General features: G+C 31.7%; 1 protein-coding gene across 12 annotated transcripts in view; it reads left to right on the top strand.

The window, feature by feature from the left end:
* The window catches only part of LOC145293255 (vinculin-like), a 317,004-nt gene that overhangs the window by 266,626 nt on the left and 32,738 nt on the right, over nucleotides 1–17,640 (top strand). For 6 of the 12 annotated variants that reach the window (XM_080139840.1, XM_080139836.1, XM_080139837.1 and 3 more), the window contains 3 exons: nucleotides 935–1,060; nucleotides 14,049–14,167; nucleotides 16,955–17,070. In XM_080139840.1, the coding sequence (XP_079995966.1) occupies nucleotides 935–1,060; nucleotides 14,049–14,167; nucleotides 16,955–17,070 (361 nt within the window). The remainder of the gene's footprint in view (nucleotides 1–934; nucleotides 1,061–14,048; nucleotides 14,168–16,954; nucleotides 17,071–17,640) is intronic. The other 6 variants (XM_080139845.1, XM_080139844.1, XM_080139843.1 and 3 more) reach the window with 1 other exon arrangement.

Below are 17,640 nucleotides of genomic sequence, written 5' to 3'. Positions count from 1 at the left end.
AATTGTGGATAAGGAATAAAATATTTAAAACCTTTTTTTTTTTTTTTTTTTTTTTTTTTTGCAAAGCCATCAGATAAAAGGTAGTAATATTTGTCAAAATGTTGCTGAACTGAATCAGATGGTAGGAATCGTGCTACTACAAAGTATCAATAGAATTTCTACTACACTGGTACCATAAATATTTTTTTTTCCTCATGACAATATTAACATGCAAAATGTTTAAGTACACGTTCAATAAGTCATAAAATACAATTAATAATCTTGCACTCTTCAAGAAATATTCTTTTGAAAAACTGACAAAATTGAATGAATTTTTAATATGAAATCAATGTAAAATGTGAAGATAAGCCATATTTTTTTGTTTTAAGATTATTTTTGTTGTTAAACATCATAGTAGTTTTGATAGAATATTTGAGGAAAAAAAAATTGCTCATTGAAATGATTTTTTTTTTTTTTTACTAAAAATGTTATATGTGACTTTATTTTTCTTGATTAATTTATTGAGTTTAATTTTTTTTATTATAAATTATTTTTGTGGATGTTATTACTAACATGTTTTTTTTTTTTTTTTTAATGTCTATAATATACTTCTTCGCAATTATGATTAAAAAATTTTTTATCAGAATGACATTTTCCATTAGTGATATTTAAAAATATATTTTTAATTAACTTTACTCATTTCAGTTGTAATTTTTATGTTGTCTTTATGTAAATTTTAATGTTAAATCTTATTTCATTTCAGTATTTGTATGTTATTTCATTTTCCTGGTTATTTCCCTTGTAAAGTAGCCATATTTCATAAATTTCAATTTTTTTTATATTCATGTAATCTTGTAATTTCTGAAACTTATTTTTATATGCTTTGTTTAATTTTTTTTTTTTTTTAATCATGATTTTTTTTGTCTTCATGTTTCTAAACTCCCTTCACTTGCAGCAACATTACAGAGGGAACAACACTATACTCAGGAGCAGGAAGCTCCTCAATTTGTTCCTCCTCCCCCAGTGCCGCCGCCACCACCAATGTCTCAAGATGGTTATGGTTATGGCTTCAATTACAGAGGTTCCTTCACACTTAGAATTCCTTAGAATGGCCTGTGTGTGTGACTTTTGCATGTTAGACATTATTTTTTTATCCCATACCACTAAATTCTAAAAGGTACGAATTCATTTCTCACCATCTGCATAGCAATCGCATCATCACTTTTCTACCCACTTCAATTGCGAAATAATTCAAATATTTACAAACAGAATAGCACTAACATATGAAGTAATTAATACTCATCATAGGTATTTTTAGTGAATAGTCATAAATATATTTTAATTGCATTCTTTAGAGTTATCTTCAGTTTTAGCTCATTCAGGTATTATAGTTTATATCTAATAGCAAATGTCATGTTTCTAGTAATATGTTTTAACCCATTGAGTCATGTACTCCATTTTATTAATATTAAAAATGGTAATTTTTTATTGCATTTAAGATGATTAATTCCCTGTTATTTTGTATAAACTAATCTCAATTGTAGAATATGAAATTGATAACATTGAGTTTTCCATTCAAATTGCATATTAGGATTACTTTGTCTTTTTAAATCAGTCAGATTTGCAAGTCAGACATTGTTATCGACTTGCAGATTTTTAAATGGTATCTTTGACTATTATGTATACAGGAAACTTCCAATTAATATATTTTAAATTAGAGGCCCATTTTTTTTTTTAATATAAATTCGTTACACACATTAAATTTAATACTGTAGTTAAAGTCGTTCTATAGTTTATGCTAACAATTTTTTTTTTTTTTTTGTAAACCATTTTTTCTTGAAAATGCTATTAATTGGATTGAATACTGGAATCGAATCATGGTCTAATCTTTATTTCTATTTTTAATTATGTTTATTTTTTTTATATCTCTAAAGAAAATGATAAAAATAACTACCTTTTTAATGGCTAAATATTTTTTTTGTCAGGAGTTGTTCACTCAACAAAAAAGATCATTTGGAGCAGAACTAGACAAAACATTAATTAATTTCCCATCTAAATACTTAACGTTTACTAAATTTTCAGTGTTTGTTTTTGAATTATTTGTTTTTTAATCATAGAAAAATTCATGGGAACTTAATCAGATTCAATTTTTTTATATAAAATGTAAAAAAAAAAAAATAAATAAAAAAAAGTTCCCTAGTTTTTAAGTTTGGTTTTATACAATGTGATCCAAATATTAACTGGAAGTTTCTTGTATTTGTTCTCATCATGATTAAAAGTGGTAAAATTTCTACTAGCATTTATGAAACTCTGGATATTTTAGTTATGGAAGATCTTAAGAATCTAATTTTTTATGCTTGTTCTGCTCTTTAAGTTCAGTTTAATAATAATAAACTGACAATGGCATATATTTATACTCTCATACAGTTTAAATCTATATTTTACTGTCTATTGTCGCTGTAAAATTATTATTAGCCTGGACTAGTGTTCAGGAAATATGGAGAAAAATATTTGGGCCATCCATAGCTGTAAAAGTCTTATTTTCATTAATACAATTAATTTTTTTATTCAGTTTTGTAATCTATAAATGTAATAATTTTCAAATGTTAGCGGAAACTTTTTTTTTTGCTGTTCAAAGATATAATTATATTGTACGTAAGGGAGTACACAAAGAACAGAAAAAATCTCGTCACAGAATAAATAGTTCTTCATGATAATCTTTCAGCTTTTATTAAAAGAAGATCGGTGCAGGTTGTGAGAGACATTATCATCAGCCAATACTTGCTGTGGGGTAATCCTGACTTACCTTCAGCTATGAGTACACTATCTACGGAAATTTATTTATAATGAATCATCTACAATGGTGGAAGTGATACAATTGCTTCCGTGAGTTTGGCATGCCATGTATAAGCTCTGACTGGGTTATTTAGTTATTTTCACTAGAATAGACTAGACTCACAAGCTTTAGTAGAGCAACTAGTTTAGAAGAGAGAAAAACAAAAGGGCACTTCTCCACAATGCAGAGTTCACTTCATTTTCACACATGAATTTCTTTTTATCTTGTTCTTAGATATTTTTTTTTTTACCATTTGTCTGAGAGTAAGATCTCGAAAATATTTTCAGAATGAAGATAAAGAAAATGAGTGGAGCGTTCTTTTTTAAATTGTTAACCTAGAAAAACGAAACACATTTGTCAATAGAACTTGTCAAATGAGATGTATGCACAGTCAGGAACATTTTAGCATCAACTTGTCGTCTTGAACTAAAAACGAATGTTTAAATAGAAAGAAGGTGTGAAATGAAGGTTTCACAATAAGCGTACACCCGGGCCAACTTCATAATTGAACAAGGTGTTGGAGGGCTAGTCTATTGATAAAATGTAGAAGTATATGTGAATTTTCCATTTCTGGTGCCCACACGTGTGTATGTATGTATGTATGTATGTGTGTGTATATATATATATATATATATATATATATATATATATATATATTGGTGAGGAGGGTGGCTAGTCTCCCTGAAGGATTAAAAACAAGACCTTCCAAAGGGGCGAATGAACCCTTTTTAAGGGTCAAAGGCCAACTAGCACCATGTGTGTTAGGGTGGAGAGGGCTCCCGTAAGCCGTGGTGAAGGCAACCTTTCTAGGAGAAGCAAATCTCTGAAAAGCAGGAGACTAGTACCCGCATTAAGCTGGTCATCAGTTTAACTTGTTGCTGGCTATCTTGCTCTTGCTGGATCTCAACATTTTGAACCGAGAGAGACTTAGCTGTCGTACAAAGCTAAGACTTTGTAACATCATCTGTGTATAGATACTCCCTCAGGCATTTGTCTGTTAAAATGGTCCTGTGGCAATGGAAGTCATTTTTGGGCTCATGGACTTTAAGTATCTGTAATTCCTGTTGAGCCGTCCTCTTAAATAATTAAGCCCACCCAAGTTCCACTATTACTGATCATGTTGTTACCATCTACCTAACACTTAACCCGTATCATAGTGGCATCCGGGCCTCCATAAGTGGTGACCTTTCTCCAAGTAAAAAAAAAAAAATGCATACATGCACACGTTCAATATGCACAACTAAAAATGCTTATAGATTAACATTTATTGATTCTTCCGTTTTTTGGTTTTCACTTTAGTTTTGGAAAGCTTTCTCAGCAGCCATTTAATAACTATTATTATAAAGGTACATTACAAGTTGCTAACAACTGGTGGTCTTGATATATCGTTTAATATTCTTATTGACTAAAGATGACAAAAATAGGAGAGGAAACTTGGAATTAAATTTGAAAACAAACTGGAACTCTAAGAACCAATCGTCTGCTGCTTGAATGTATGATGAGAAATAAGTTATCTTTTAAAAATGTATCTCTACAAGCATGATCCAAATAAGCTTTTTTTTTTCTTCATCTCTCCAGTCTAATCATATTGAACCATCAGTGATAATAGATGAGGGATATATGTAAAGAATATATGTCTATATTACTAAAACTCTTGATCTTGCTTGTTTGTCTCTGTGCATACTAGATGCTGTCATCCATTAAGTGAGAGAAGATAGGAAAGAGTTCCTTTATAACATTTTATCAAAATGAACTATGATCCTTCAGGTTATCGGTCATCTACTAGATGAACCGTCTAGATCCTGGAGTAAGACTGAGAATATGCCATTGTCAGTGCTGGTATTAAGTAGTATTAGACTTGGATGGTGATCAAGAGAGCTGGGGTAAACATACGATTATAGATTATTTTGGCTTTAACATATCAACAAACAAAAAAGTCTGATTTACATAATTGAATATTAGTATGTGTACTATTAATTTTATTAAGAAAAAAGAAGTCTTCTTGCTCATACCAAAATCTTTGATGTCTATCTTTCTCAATTGCATCTTATTGAAGTTTTTTTGATAAGATGATCAACATTTCTATGATCATTGCATTCTGATTTCTGTCATTTTTGATGAATCAACATTTCTATGATCATTGCATTCTGATTTCTGTCATTTTTGATGAATCAACATTTCTATGATCATTGCATTCTGATTTCTGTCATTTTTGATGAATCAACATTTCTATGATCATTGCATTCTGATTTCTGTCATTTTTGATGAATCAACATTTCTATGATCATTGCATTCTGATTTCTGTCATTTTTTTTCTCTATCAAATATCTTTGTCTTTGCATGACAGTCTTGAGCCTCCTTTTTGTTTTCTTTTTTTTCTTTTTTTGCTTTTTTAAAATGGTTGATTTTTTTACTTTCTGTCTTTTCATTGCTCTCACCCTCTTACTACTTCTATGAGAATTATCGTGGTCCAGAGGGAGGGGTGGATTTTTCTTTTTTCTTTGGCATTTTTATTCAAATTGTTATGGACTGATTTTTGGCAAAGTTTTCTTTTCTATTTGTTTTTTTACCCTTTATACAAAACTGATTTTTTTCCTCCTTTTTTCAAGTGGTTATATTTGATTTGCATTTAAGCTTTGACATAAGGGAATTTTTACAAACATCTTCATTAATATCTTCTATAGAGTGGGAAGAAAGTGGACCACCCACTCCTCCTTAAAAAAGAAATAAAACTGTTTCAAAAAGTGCCAGAAATTACACTTTTAGTATCATATAACTGAATGTTTTTATCATGAACAATAGTCATTGAACAAGATGAAAATGAAAAGAATCGCTCTACAAATAAAGTTAGTTACTACTTGGTTAAAAATAAGTCTTATCAATATTCTTCCAAATATGAACTGATATTTGTCATGGGCTAACCTTACAAAGGGAGATAATTCAAGACATGTACAGCAAACATACCCAGTTTGGCATATGCCATATTTGCTGATGTGACAGTAAGTGGTATAACATTCACTTAAATGGACAATGAATATCAGCTAGCAATGTTCAAATAGCATTAAATCCACCATTTACATGCTAAAACCACAATTAAAACTATGAATCTCCGATTCTTTTTACTGCTAGGGAGAGCGGAGCAGTTTTTTGTTTGTTTTTGTTTTTTTTTTCAATTGATCATTTGCAATAGATATTGGTTTATGACACTAATGCCTTATAAGTGTTGGTATATCTTAAAATGGATAAGTGTTGGTATGTCTTAAAATGGATACACCAAACCAAATTCATATTTGTTGGCCTTTTTTAGACAAAGTTTGTGAAAATATTAGTTATTTTTATTCTTGTTAGACATCTTTAGAGCAATGCAATTGAATTGTATATACATGGTGGTGGTGGGGAGCATAACTGACCTTTGCTTACAAATACTGATGATTAGCAAGATATGGTCAAATTCCACCTACTGATTTAAGACGCAACAGAACGTAGGTAAAGAATATTTACAATAAGCCTAAATAATGGATACTATCATATCAGTACTTTTCATTTCGGTGATAATTAGAATTCAGTCATGATTCTTGATTTAAAAATATAATAAAAAAAAAAAAAATGAAAACTAGGACACTGTCTTAATCATGGTGGTAGAGAAAAGAATTATTCTTATAGTTTTAGGTGGAAAGAATGTTATGTTTCCTTTCTTTCTCTTCTCAGCCTTGTGGCATCTTGGACATCTTTTATTCTTTCAAATTTTTGTTATACATTTTTTTTTTTTTTTTTTGTGGAAGTTTTTGACTTCAATCTTAGTATCCTTTGTAAGACCCCCTCCCTCTCATCTCTTCGATTTTGTTTCACATATTCAGAGAGGGAGCTACAAGGAACACTTTTGGTGTTCCCCACAATCATGTTGACGATTTTTTTGAGCTTGGAGTGTGGTTGTACTCCCTGTCATTTGCTACATCTTTGCTTTATTCTAAGAAATATCGCTTGTATCATGTTCATCTTCTGAAATGCTTAAGCTGCAGAGCAACTCATCAACTTATAATACTTTAAGAAAAAAAAGAAGTTTTTTTTGTTATTTTTTTCTGTTATTTTTTCTATTAATAACTCATATTATGTTCTGTTTTTATTCATTTAATTTTGATAAACAATTTTTTCCTTTCGTTATTGTTTTTAATACTAATCTACCCCTGCTATGATGCGGACTGATCAGGTTGAAAAAGAGTCCATCCTTCTGTATAACAGACTTATCAACAGAGGAAACCAAAAGATAATCTTGTTCCCATATATATATATTATGCACACACACACACACACACACACACTTATTTTGTTACCTTAATTAGTAACTATATATGTATTAATTTTCTGATAAGTGATCCATTTTTTTAATAGTTTATAAGAGAATAAAAACTAAAATCAATATAAAGTTCATGGTTAAAGGAACTGATTAAAATGTTTCAGTTACATGATTTTTGAACTTGTAAAAAAAATAGTGTATTTAACTTGCTGCCTTCAGAGAATCACTCTTTCCTATATTTTTGTCTTGGTCCACTCCATTTTAATCTTTTTACTTTCTGCCAAGCAAAGCATTCTGCAAAACTAAACCTAAACACAATTCTGGCCTTCTTGAAAAAAAAAGCAAACCTGTATAAGGAAATATAATCTTAACTCAACCAGACTTGATTCAATAAGTGATAAAAGAAAAACCTGATCCAACAAATGATTTGAAAGAACTTGCTTTAGAAAAAACTGTTCTAATTCAATAAATGATTTGGCACCACAGTGGTTGATATGTCGTAAAACACCAATAAACCATCCTTTTACTTTCCACCTTAAATTTTGATATTTTCATCTCATCTTAGAGGATGTAAGAATGATTGTTCAAACTCTTGCTGGTTTTGCCGAGTTGAAATCCTATCAAGTCTAGCGTGACAATATCTTGGCTATCTGTAAAAATTGCAACTTTTATTCGACTAATCGTATACAATGAATTGCTTATCATATACATCTTGTTCTATTTTTGTTTTTCACCTTGTCTCATGCTTGAGGTTAGATGTTTTATGAATGACTTTCAACTTTTCTTGTCTTGCGGTTTCGCTTGTGCCAGCTGGCAGGATCAGGTTGTCATCAACTGATTCCCTCCATGTCTTAAGCAGCCTACCACATGGCTTTGGGACCCATCAATGTCAATATGGAACAAACTTTGGAGCATTTCTGATGACTGATAGCAGGCAATGTGGCCATACTAGTTGAGACGTTATGCGACATATTTTCTCTATCAATTTTTCCATTCGATGTATTGCATTTGATGGAATTCAAGCCAGTTCCAAGCTTACAGATGGGTATTTTGCATTATGGAGCAGATACCATATGCCTCTTTTGTCATTATTGATTTCCACCTGTTAAATGTGGTACTTGCTTCTCTCGCATTGGATGGTCAGAATCATTTCTACAGAGTATTTGTCAGCTCAAGGATGATTATAAACAAGAGGGGGCTAATTTATTTATGGACTGTTATCCTCATCTTCATAATTGTTTCACAATGTTTCAACCAGGTGGTTAACCGCAACGTGATAGGAATGCTGAGTTTCTTAACTGTATCCTAACTAATTACTGCCTTCCATAGTTGTTGTCTCACCATGTTTTGGCCAACTAATCCTCTTTTGGTAAGATTGAAACTGCTATCTTCAGACAATGCTCACCTGGAACCATAGAAATTCAGCACCTTTATCCATTGTGCCATGGGCGATCATGGTTGGATTTTTTGGTCTTATAAATCCAAGTTTTTCATTATCTGGTTTTCCATCGCCAAGTCCATACCGAATAGTATATTATTTTATTTTTGGAATCCTTTAAGATGAGTAATTTGTATATTTATGTATTTATTTGCGGAGTGTTATTCCTAGTCATAGAGGACTGGATTCCAATAATAAAATAAAGAGTGGGCTAAGGTCTACTCCTTTGTGCACTCTTTTAGCATAAAATAATTTTAAAAAAAGGATTGGTGTGCCATAAAACAGATTTGAAAAACACTTTCTTCCTACATTTCTTTTACTCCTTAACTGCAGCCATTGTTTCCTATAAAAACGTGTTTTAAACTGGTGTCTTAATCTTGCTTGTCATGTCATGGCGTTTCAGCTATTGTATCCTCTGGCCTTCTTTAGCATGGCTCAGTCGATGAAGAGAGGTTATCAGTTCAATCCCCTTTCGATTTTAATCTAGAAAGACAATTTGACTGACACTAGATGTCTAAAAGCATGGAAAAAGGAATGAATGAAAGATCCAGTGCAGAGTTCTGTTAACAAATTGCATCTGAAGAAGGAAGGAGAGTACATCGGTTGAAACGAGCCAGACGAGACCAATAATACCAAAGGCAGTAATAATTCCTTATCTAAAAAAAAATACATACCTGTAAGATAGTCGGATCGCAAAATAGTTATATCTAAAACATATATATGTATATATGTGTGTTTTATAATTTAAGTAAAGTATTTGTACGCATTTAAGTGAATTTCCCATATTTAAAATACAAACATAAATTTTGCATGTTTAATTAACATAACTAATTGGTTATATTTAAAATTTTCATTTTAAAATTTTCTAAAACAAAAAAAAAAAAAATTTTATTTAAACATTTAAAAGAAACAAAACATATTTCAAACTATTTTTTTAATGTTTTTACTAACAAACTTTTTTTTTTTTGTTTTTTTAACCAGACAACCCCATTTCATTTTTTTGTTCATTTCTTGCCCCTTTTTCTTGTATCTTCGTTTTCCGTTGATAAAATGGTTAAATTCAGAAATAATGCTAAAATTATGAAGATTTTCTGATGGAATATTTAAAAATTACGTCTGTATATTAATGTTTTGTGATACATTGTGTATATGTACACACACGTTATGTGTTTCATTGTCTCTACAACTCTTCAGTGTGGCTTGACCTTGAAAGATTCAACATCAGAACCCCAGTGACTGACGGTCAGCACTCAACTAACTGAACTACGAAACTCTTAGTGGCAGTAGAAGAAATTATATTACATTAGAAATAATGCTATTCATTTATTTGTTTGTTTTTATTTACAAAACTGATGACTAGAAGTACTCTATTATTTTTTACAGAACACCATTTCTTTAACGTGAAAATCATGATATATAATAATTATGAAATTAATGATCCAAAATAATGAAATTTATATGGAAAGTCATCTGCAGACAGTTTTGCTGTATTATAGCTATTCAGTGCGACTAGACCACAACCATCTAAAGAAGGATGGACATATATAGTCATCCACAGACGGGCAGTTTTGCTGCATCACAGTTCTTCAGTACAGCTAAACTAGCACCCATCCCAAGCCAAGAATTAAACCTATAATCATCAAGTTGATAACCGGCAGTTCTACTCTTAAGCCACATGATTTGATGCTCGTAAATTATATATCCAATATCTTTATATAAACATTGACTGCCACTAGATCAGAGTTATAGCATGTTGTTATATAATGTCAATTGCAGAGCAAAATAAATGTTACGTTTCTAGAAAAATTTGGAGCATGAGCAAATTAAAGTTGCCGCATGAATATTGTCTTCTGAGAGTGGATATTCATGTGACAACTTGAATTTGTTCAAGTAGGTTCTTAATTTTTCTGAAAACATGTACAATTAAGATTAAATAACACTGACCTAATTTTATGTTTAAACATTAAATATTGAGCTTGATTTTGCCTTGAAAATTTATTTTCACACTTTGTTTAAACTACATATAAGAATTGATGGACATATATATATGTAATGCACAGGCATATAATGTGTGCAAATGGGTTGAATTGGCATCATTTGTTAAAATAAAAGATGATGCCCAATGTAGCATTATAAATAAACATCTATAGAAAAAGACATAGCTAACATTAAAAAAAAAAAAATACAAAATGATGTAAATATACAGCATTTTTCCTACAATTCAGTAAATCTGTTTTTCATATCATAGATTCTCCAGTTCTTGTTGCCAACACATGTACAGTCACTAGATTTAAATGAACCGTATTTTGAATATGACTTGTAACAGCTGCTAGTTTTAAGGGGTGCTAACTTTGTACTTTAACTTATCCAGTTTAATATAATCAATGTAAGTTTTTTTTTTGGGGGGGGGGGGGTTAAGAGATATGTATATTGAAAATGTACATTCCTGCACAGGATTTTTAATTTAGCATGGTATTTTTTTTCTACTCAAACCAAATACGATTTGTGTTTTCATTGTTGAATTATTTTATTTTTATTTTATTTCTTGACTGCATTTATTTTGTTTGTTTTTTTTTGTTTTTGTTTTTTTTCTTAAAATAAATTTGACTTTTTCAGATTTTTTTTCCAGAATCACTTTGATGTCTTCATAATTGTTTAATTAAATGAGAACTGAAGTTTTATTATTTTAACCGAAGGCTTTAATATTTTTCTAATTTATTTTATTTTAGATTTAAACCATTTTTCAAATATTACTTATTTTATTCGAATATTTTTTTTTTCAATGTAAAACAAACATTTTTATATTCCTTCCTGTATTTTTATAATGTAAATACATGTTTTTAACATTTTTTAAATCTTTCATTAAATCTTTCTGTTAAAGAAAAATGATGTGGAAAGATAACGATGTTTTTTTTTTTTTTTATGATAAGAATATTTAAGTAAATGACAGGTATTTGAGTCACCCTTATTGTTTGTTACTATTAGTATTTATCTCGTAATTATTTTTAGAATGAAAACTATCTTTCAAAAATATCTCCACATTTTCCCTTCTTGTTAGTTTCCCATAAAATTGACTCTGTTTCAACACTCTTCTTTATAAATATGTCATGATTCATTATTATGGCAACCACCAATTGTAAAACGACGATTTAGTTATTTAAGAAGAAACACAAATTTCATTGGTTGTTTATTTCTGCTTGTATTAATCATTTACAACATTTTGTAATATGAAAGATTGTGATATCATTTGTAGTTTTTTTTTTTGTTGTTGTATAAAAAAATACAAAGTTTAAATTACCTAACTTTACTATTGCATATAGATATTTGGTTTGAACAACCTGAATTGTCTGCAAATACAACCAGGTCTTTTAACTCCTTCATGAATTGTATTGAAGTCTATCTCTGCTCTGTTGTTATTTTCGATGCAAGTGCTCAACTGAGCTTCAATCTATGCCGCTCGCCTTTTGCAAACTATCCACAACAAACGCTTGTCTAGCTACAACCGTTGTCAACAATTTCCTTGTGCCTAAAAACTAAAAGCAAATTCCACAAAGCTTCTTTCCCAGATATGCATGCTTGGGGAACTCTATACTGCAGAGCTACTTTCCAGCTGACAACAACGTGGTCGTTTTCAAGTCCAGTGTAAACAAGTTTTTGTTGAGCCATCATCTTAAATTCTACCCAATTTCCACCACTGATGATCAATACGGTCTTGTCTCACCGACCACCTGACACTCATTAACCCTTATCCTCAAGTGGCCTTTGAGCCTTAATAAGTGGTGACTCTTGTAAAAAAGAAAACGTAAAGACTAATAAAGTTTAATAAAATACTAGCAGGCTGCCTGGCATTACCCGGTCATAAGATACATCTAAATATGACAGTTAAATTCATGCAGATTACATATTTATTATTATAGAGACAATTCTCATACGATTTTCATTATATTGAACCTAATATATAGTAGTGAGATCAAAACTAAAAAAAATTACTTCGGTGCCATCAGCTAGAATTGAAACCCAAAACCTACAACTCTACACCCTTATTCCTTAGCCTCTGAGCCACACTCATACGCATATATTTATGTGGAAATATGCTAATGCATTTATATTTCACCTTTTATTTATACCAATCCTGTATTTATGAAGCTCGATGTAACTACAGAGCATATACAAATAGATGACAAGTCTTCCAAATTTCAAGATGTTGACCATCTTACTGTTTATTCCTTTAAGTAAGTTCACATGCACATTTCTTGACAGCACCTGTTTTGTAACGCAAAATCATTCATATAATTATGGCAATTATTGAATTTATTTCGCCTTTAACTCCTTTTCTTCTGATGAGTTAAGGGCGAAATAAATTCAGTAATTGGCATAATTGCATGAATGATTTTGTGCTTCAAAACAGGTGCTGTCAAGAAATGCACATGTGAACTTACTTAAAGGAATAAATGGTAAGATGGTCAACATCTTGAAATTTAAAATATAGACTTTTGTCATTTATTTGTTATATATGTAAATTCATGTGTCCTCTCATTTTTTAAAAGGTGGAATTGCCCGATTGTCAAAGACAAGATGCAAGCAAGCAAAGTTCACTGAGTTTTAAAATTATATAGATTACTGCTTATCAAAAACTATACGTTACATTTAGTGTGTACATTATTAATGTGCCGGTAATAGCACTTTGGTCAGATAGATAACATGTAAGTTTACAGGATAGGGTTGGTATAGTATAGCCAATATAAGACATTATATATTTTTACTTATATAATAAAACTAAATAGATTGCTGCTAGTCAAGGGCAACCTGAACGTTTCTCTTTCATTTGCTACTAAACTATGTATGAGAGGATGCCATTTCTTTCCCAGTACTACTCCACTTACTCTTGATCCTTACCTTATAACTGTGTTCAGCAAAGAGGCATTAAGAGTAATTTTTGTAGTCTTTGGTATTCCACTGAGAATTGAATACCATTCTTCCAGACTATTAACAAACACTCTAGCCATTATGCCAAATGGATCGGTCATTCATGACTACACTTTTCAATTGAACTCGTACATTAGTCTTATGTTTGGATTTGTAAAAGTAAAGCTTTTTTTCTTTTTTTTTTCCATATAATGAAAGCTTAACAAATTAGAGTTAATACATATTTTTAGTAGAAATCGTTCAAGACAAAACATAAAGCCATTTGATGTAAAGAGCTTAAATAAAAATACCTGTCAAAGTCAAAAAGTAGCCAATGATAAATATTATATAGTTTCCAACCCCAAAAATAGCAATTCTTCCCACATTGTCACAAACATCACTCATGTAACGTGAGAACTAAAGGACAAAATCAGGCAAACAAGAACCAGAAGTGTAAATTCTTTAGCTTTTTATTCCAGATTCTTCTTTATATAAAACGTTAAGAATAATTTGTTTAATAATTAAACACAACCAAAACGATATCTTTTAGTCGGCAATTTTCTATCTTTACTAAATTAAGAGTTGTCTAATTTCAGATGCTCCTCCACGCCCACCACTGCCTCATGAGACAGTACCCCCAAGGCCTCCACCACCTGAGACTGATGATGAAGATGAATCTGCTTTCCCTATGCCACAGGCTAATCAGCCAATCATGGTGAGGCTGTCTTTTTTTTTTTTTTTTTTTTTTTTTAAGTTGAAAAAAAAAAAAAAAAAAAGGGAGGATAATTTAAGTATTCTTATAAGTTAGTCCCAGTTTATAACCTGACATAGCAAGTGTTTACAATTTTACTGTAAGGAAAATTTTGATGTATGCCTGTAGTCAAAACTGTTAAATTTCTCAGAGGTATTACATCATGTTTTGATTTCAAATACTATTAAAACAATTAACTTGGAAAGTAGCTTTTATTACTAAGACCGATGAGGGGAGGTTCTGTCACGAGTTCTCCATTGCTTATGACTTCACTCAGATTGTTCACGAACCTACCCGTGTGCTCAACTCTGACGGCCAGTATGCAAGTCTCCTAGACCTTTTTCTCACAACTTGCCCTGAACTATGTTCAGTTACCGTTCTGTCTTCACTTGGATCTTTCATTAACTCTGTTGTATCAATTAAGATAAAAATGAAATGTAAAAAGTCTTCAGACGTACCTTTCCATCGTACAGTATATCGATACTCTATGGCAGACTGGAATATCTTTCATGCATTGATATCAGATCTACCTCTGTGTTCCATGTTTAAAAAGGATGTGTCCTCTATAGTATAAGACCTGACAGAATGGTTAATTGTAGGTATTGACCGTTTCATATCCTTGAAAAAGTTCCAGCGAAAACCTAACTGCCAGCCGTGGTTCTCTCCAGAATGTGCTGCGTCCATTGCGCACAGAAATCACTTTTTCCATTGCTTCAAATGTAATGGATGTACTGAGACTAAAGACGCTTTCAGAACTGCCAGCAACCGTTGTAAAAAAGTAATAAAGAATGCAAGAGAGTTGTCTGCTCAGTCTGTCAAGTCCAAAGTAGCTGAGCAGCGGCTTGGTTCCCACCAGTTTTGGCAAATAGCAAAGAGAATCCTGAACAGAAACGTGTGCTCTATCCCAACTATCATCAATGGACCTGAGGTAATCTCGTCAGCATCAGACAAAGCCAAACTCTTTGCCAAGAACTTTGCAGCTAATTCTACCCTTTGCGACCAAGGCTGCCAACCCCCAATATTTTCTCCTGCATCAGAAAATACACTGTGATATACAAATATCTGTATGTGATGTTGCCAAGCTAATCAAGAAACTTAATTCCAGTAAAGCAACCAGCCCTGACGGTATTCATGTCTTAAGGAAAATTGCTTCCCATCACCCTGGAAAATCTCATCAGTATGCCCTGTATTTCAGAATTCAGGTGATCGTTCATCCCCCTCTCCGTACAGGCCAATAAGTCTCCTGTGCATCATGAGTAAGTTGCTGGAATCTGTGTTAGAGAAGCAATCAACCATCTCAGCAAAAATAACCTTCTTAGTGACACACAATATGGTTTCTGTTCTGCTAGATCTACAACAGATGTGCTTACAGTTATATCTCATAGGATTAGTGAATCTCTCGACAGAGGCAACCTTTCTAGGGCAATTGCTCTTGACATATCAAAGGCCTTTGATCGAGTATGGCATAAAGGTTTACTTCACAAGATCTCCAGCTATGGTATAGCTGGAAATGTCTTCTCAATTATTAAATCATTTCTCTCTGATAGGTTCATAAGAGTAGTAGTTGATGGGCAAAAATCAGAAGCTCACAGTATTAATGCTGGAGTCCCTTAGGGTTCCATCTTGGGCCCAACCCTCTTCCTGATTTACATTAATGATCTTCCAAATCGCATCCTTACATCATTCATAGATATTTATGCTGATGACACTACTATCTATGGTAACACATCTAAGACCGTAAACGACCAAGTTCTCTCCGATTCTCTCTCCTCTGATCTTGAACACGTGGTACAATGGGGAAAGGAGTGGCTGGTTACTTTTGATACATCTAAAACCAATCTTTTATTTTTACATCATCAACGCTCTGATCCCCATCTGGCATCAATTGAAATAAATGGCTCTCATCTATGGGAGGCCTCATGTTTTGACAAGCTTCTGGGCTTGACCTTTACTCCTGATCTGAAATGGAACACGTATATCCAATCTGTTGCCAAAGCCGCTGGAAAAATGGTGGGATCCTTCTATCGATCCAGTAGATATCTCACTGCTGATGCAATTCTCTATCTATATAAGAGCCAAGTTCATCCAAGGATGGAGTACTGTTGCCACATCTGGCAGGAGCTGCTAGAAAGGACTTATGCTGCCTTGATAGAGTTCAAAATAGACATTGTAGCCTTGTAGGAGATGTCCTTTTTTTCTTCCCTGCAACCTCTATCTCACAGAAGAGATGTAGTGAGTTTCTTTGCTTTATTGTTATTTTCATGGCAACTGCTCCTGAGCTTCAATCTATGGTTCCCCCTCGCCAAACTTTCACAAGAAACACTCATCTAGCTGAAAACACTATCAATAATTTCCCCCACTCTTTATCTGTGCCTAAACCTAAACGTAGATTCCATGAACAAAGCTTCTTTCTTAGAACTGCACGCCTGTGGAACTGTCTTCCGTTTTCCTGCTTTCCAGCTGACTACAATATGGTTGTCTTCAAGTCCAACGTAAACAAGTTCTTGATGAGCCGTTCCACTTAAGTTAAAAAATTTACTGAATTTCCATTACTGATAATTACTATATTGTCCAATTGACTACTGTACACTCTTTAACCTTTATCCTCGAGTGGCCCCTGGGCCTTGATAAGTGGTGACACCTATGTAAAAAAAAAATAAAAAATAAGAATAAGCATTTGCAATAATTATTTTTTTAATAAAATGCATAATGTATCAAAGAAACTGACCTTTTGTATTATTCATTTTCAAGATGGCTGCTCATGATTTGCACATGGAAACTAAACAATGGTCAAGCAAAGATAATGAAATTATTGTAGCTGCCAAGAAGATGGCTTTGCTTTTAGCTAAACTATCTCACTTGGTCAGGTAAGTTCAATGTTTATCTAAAATTTTGTAGATATTTACTAGGCCTAAGTAAATGTAGCAATTCTTTGCTTGCTAAAATTCAAACTTTTACAAAATTATTTGCGTTTTTTTATTTTGTTTATTTATTTTCAAATAAAACACATATTGCATCTATGGACAGATATTGTTATATTTTTATTATTGTAGGTTAAGATGAGGTAGTTGGAAATGCCAGGGGCTATTATATTTTCCAATATGTAATTTAAAAACTAGTATTTAAAATTGGTTAATTTACTTCTGCAAGTTTGACTTGGAAATAATTTTTAAGCTAATTTTTACTAAGTTATGACTGTCACACAAAAAAAGAAATTGTTTCTTTACAATCCATGCCACATTTTTTTTTTTTTTTTTTTTTTTTTTTCAATTTTTTGTGTGTACTTAAACAGATAAACATTTAAAATCTTAATACATTTCAATAAAGTTTTTATAAGATTTTGTTTTATTCCCATTTAAAATTTTGCTTATTCAGGGTTCATACAAGCTTGAAAAGACCTTATTTCTACTATTACCTTGAAAAATACTGGAAAATAT

The sequence above is a fragment of the Euprymna scolopes genome, chromosome 14 (genome assembly GCF_053919585.1).
Source record: "Euprymna scolopes isolate OS-2025 chromosome 14, ASM5391958v1, whole genome shotgun sequence".
In the NCBI taxonomy this organism is placed as follows: Eukaryota; Metazoa; Mollusca; class Cephalopoda; order Sepiida; family Sepiolidae; genus Euprymna; species Euprymna scolopes.
Note: the sequence above shows the minus strand (reverse complement) of the source record. Positions and strands in the feature narration are given on the sequence as shown.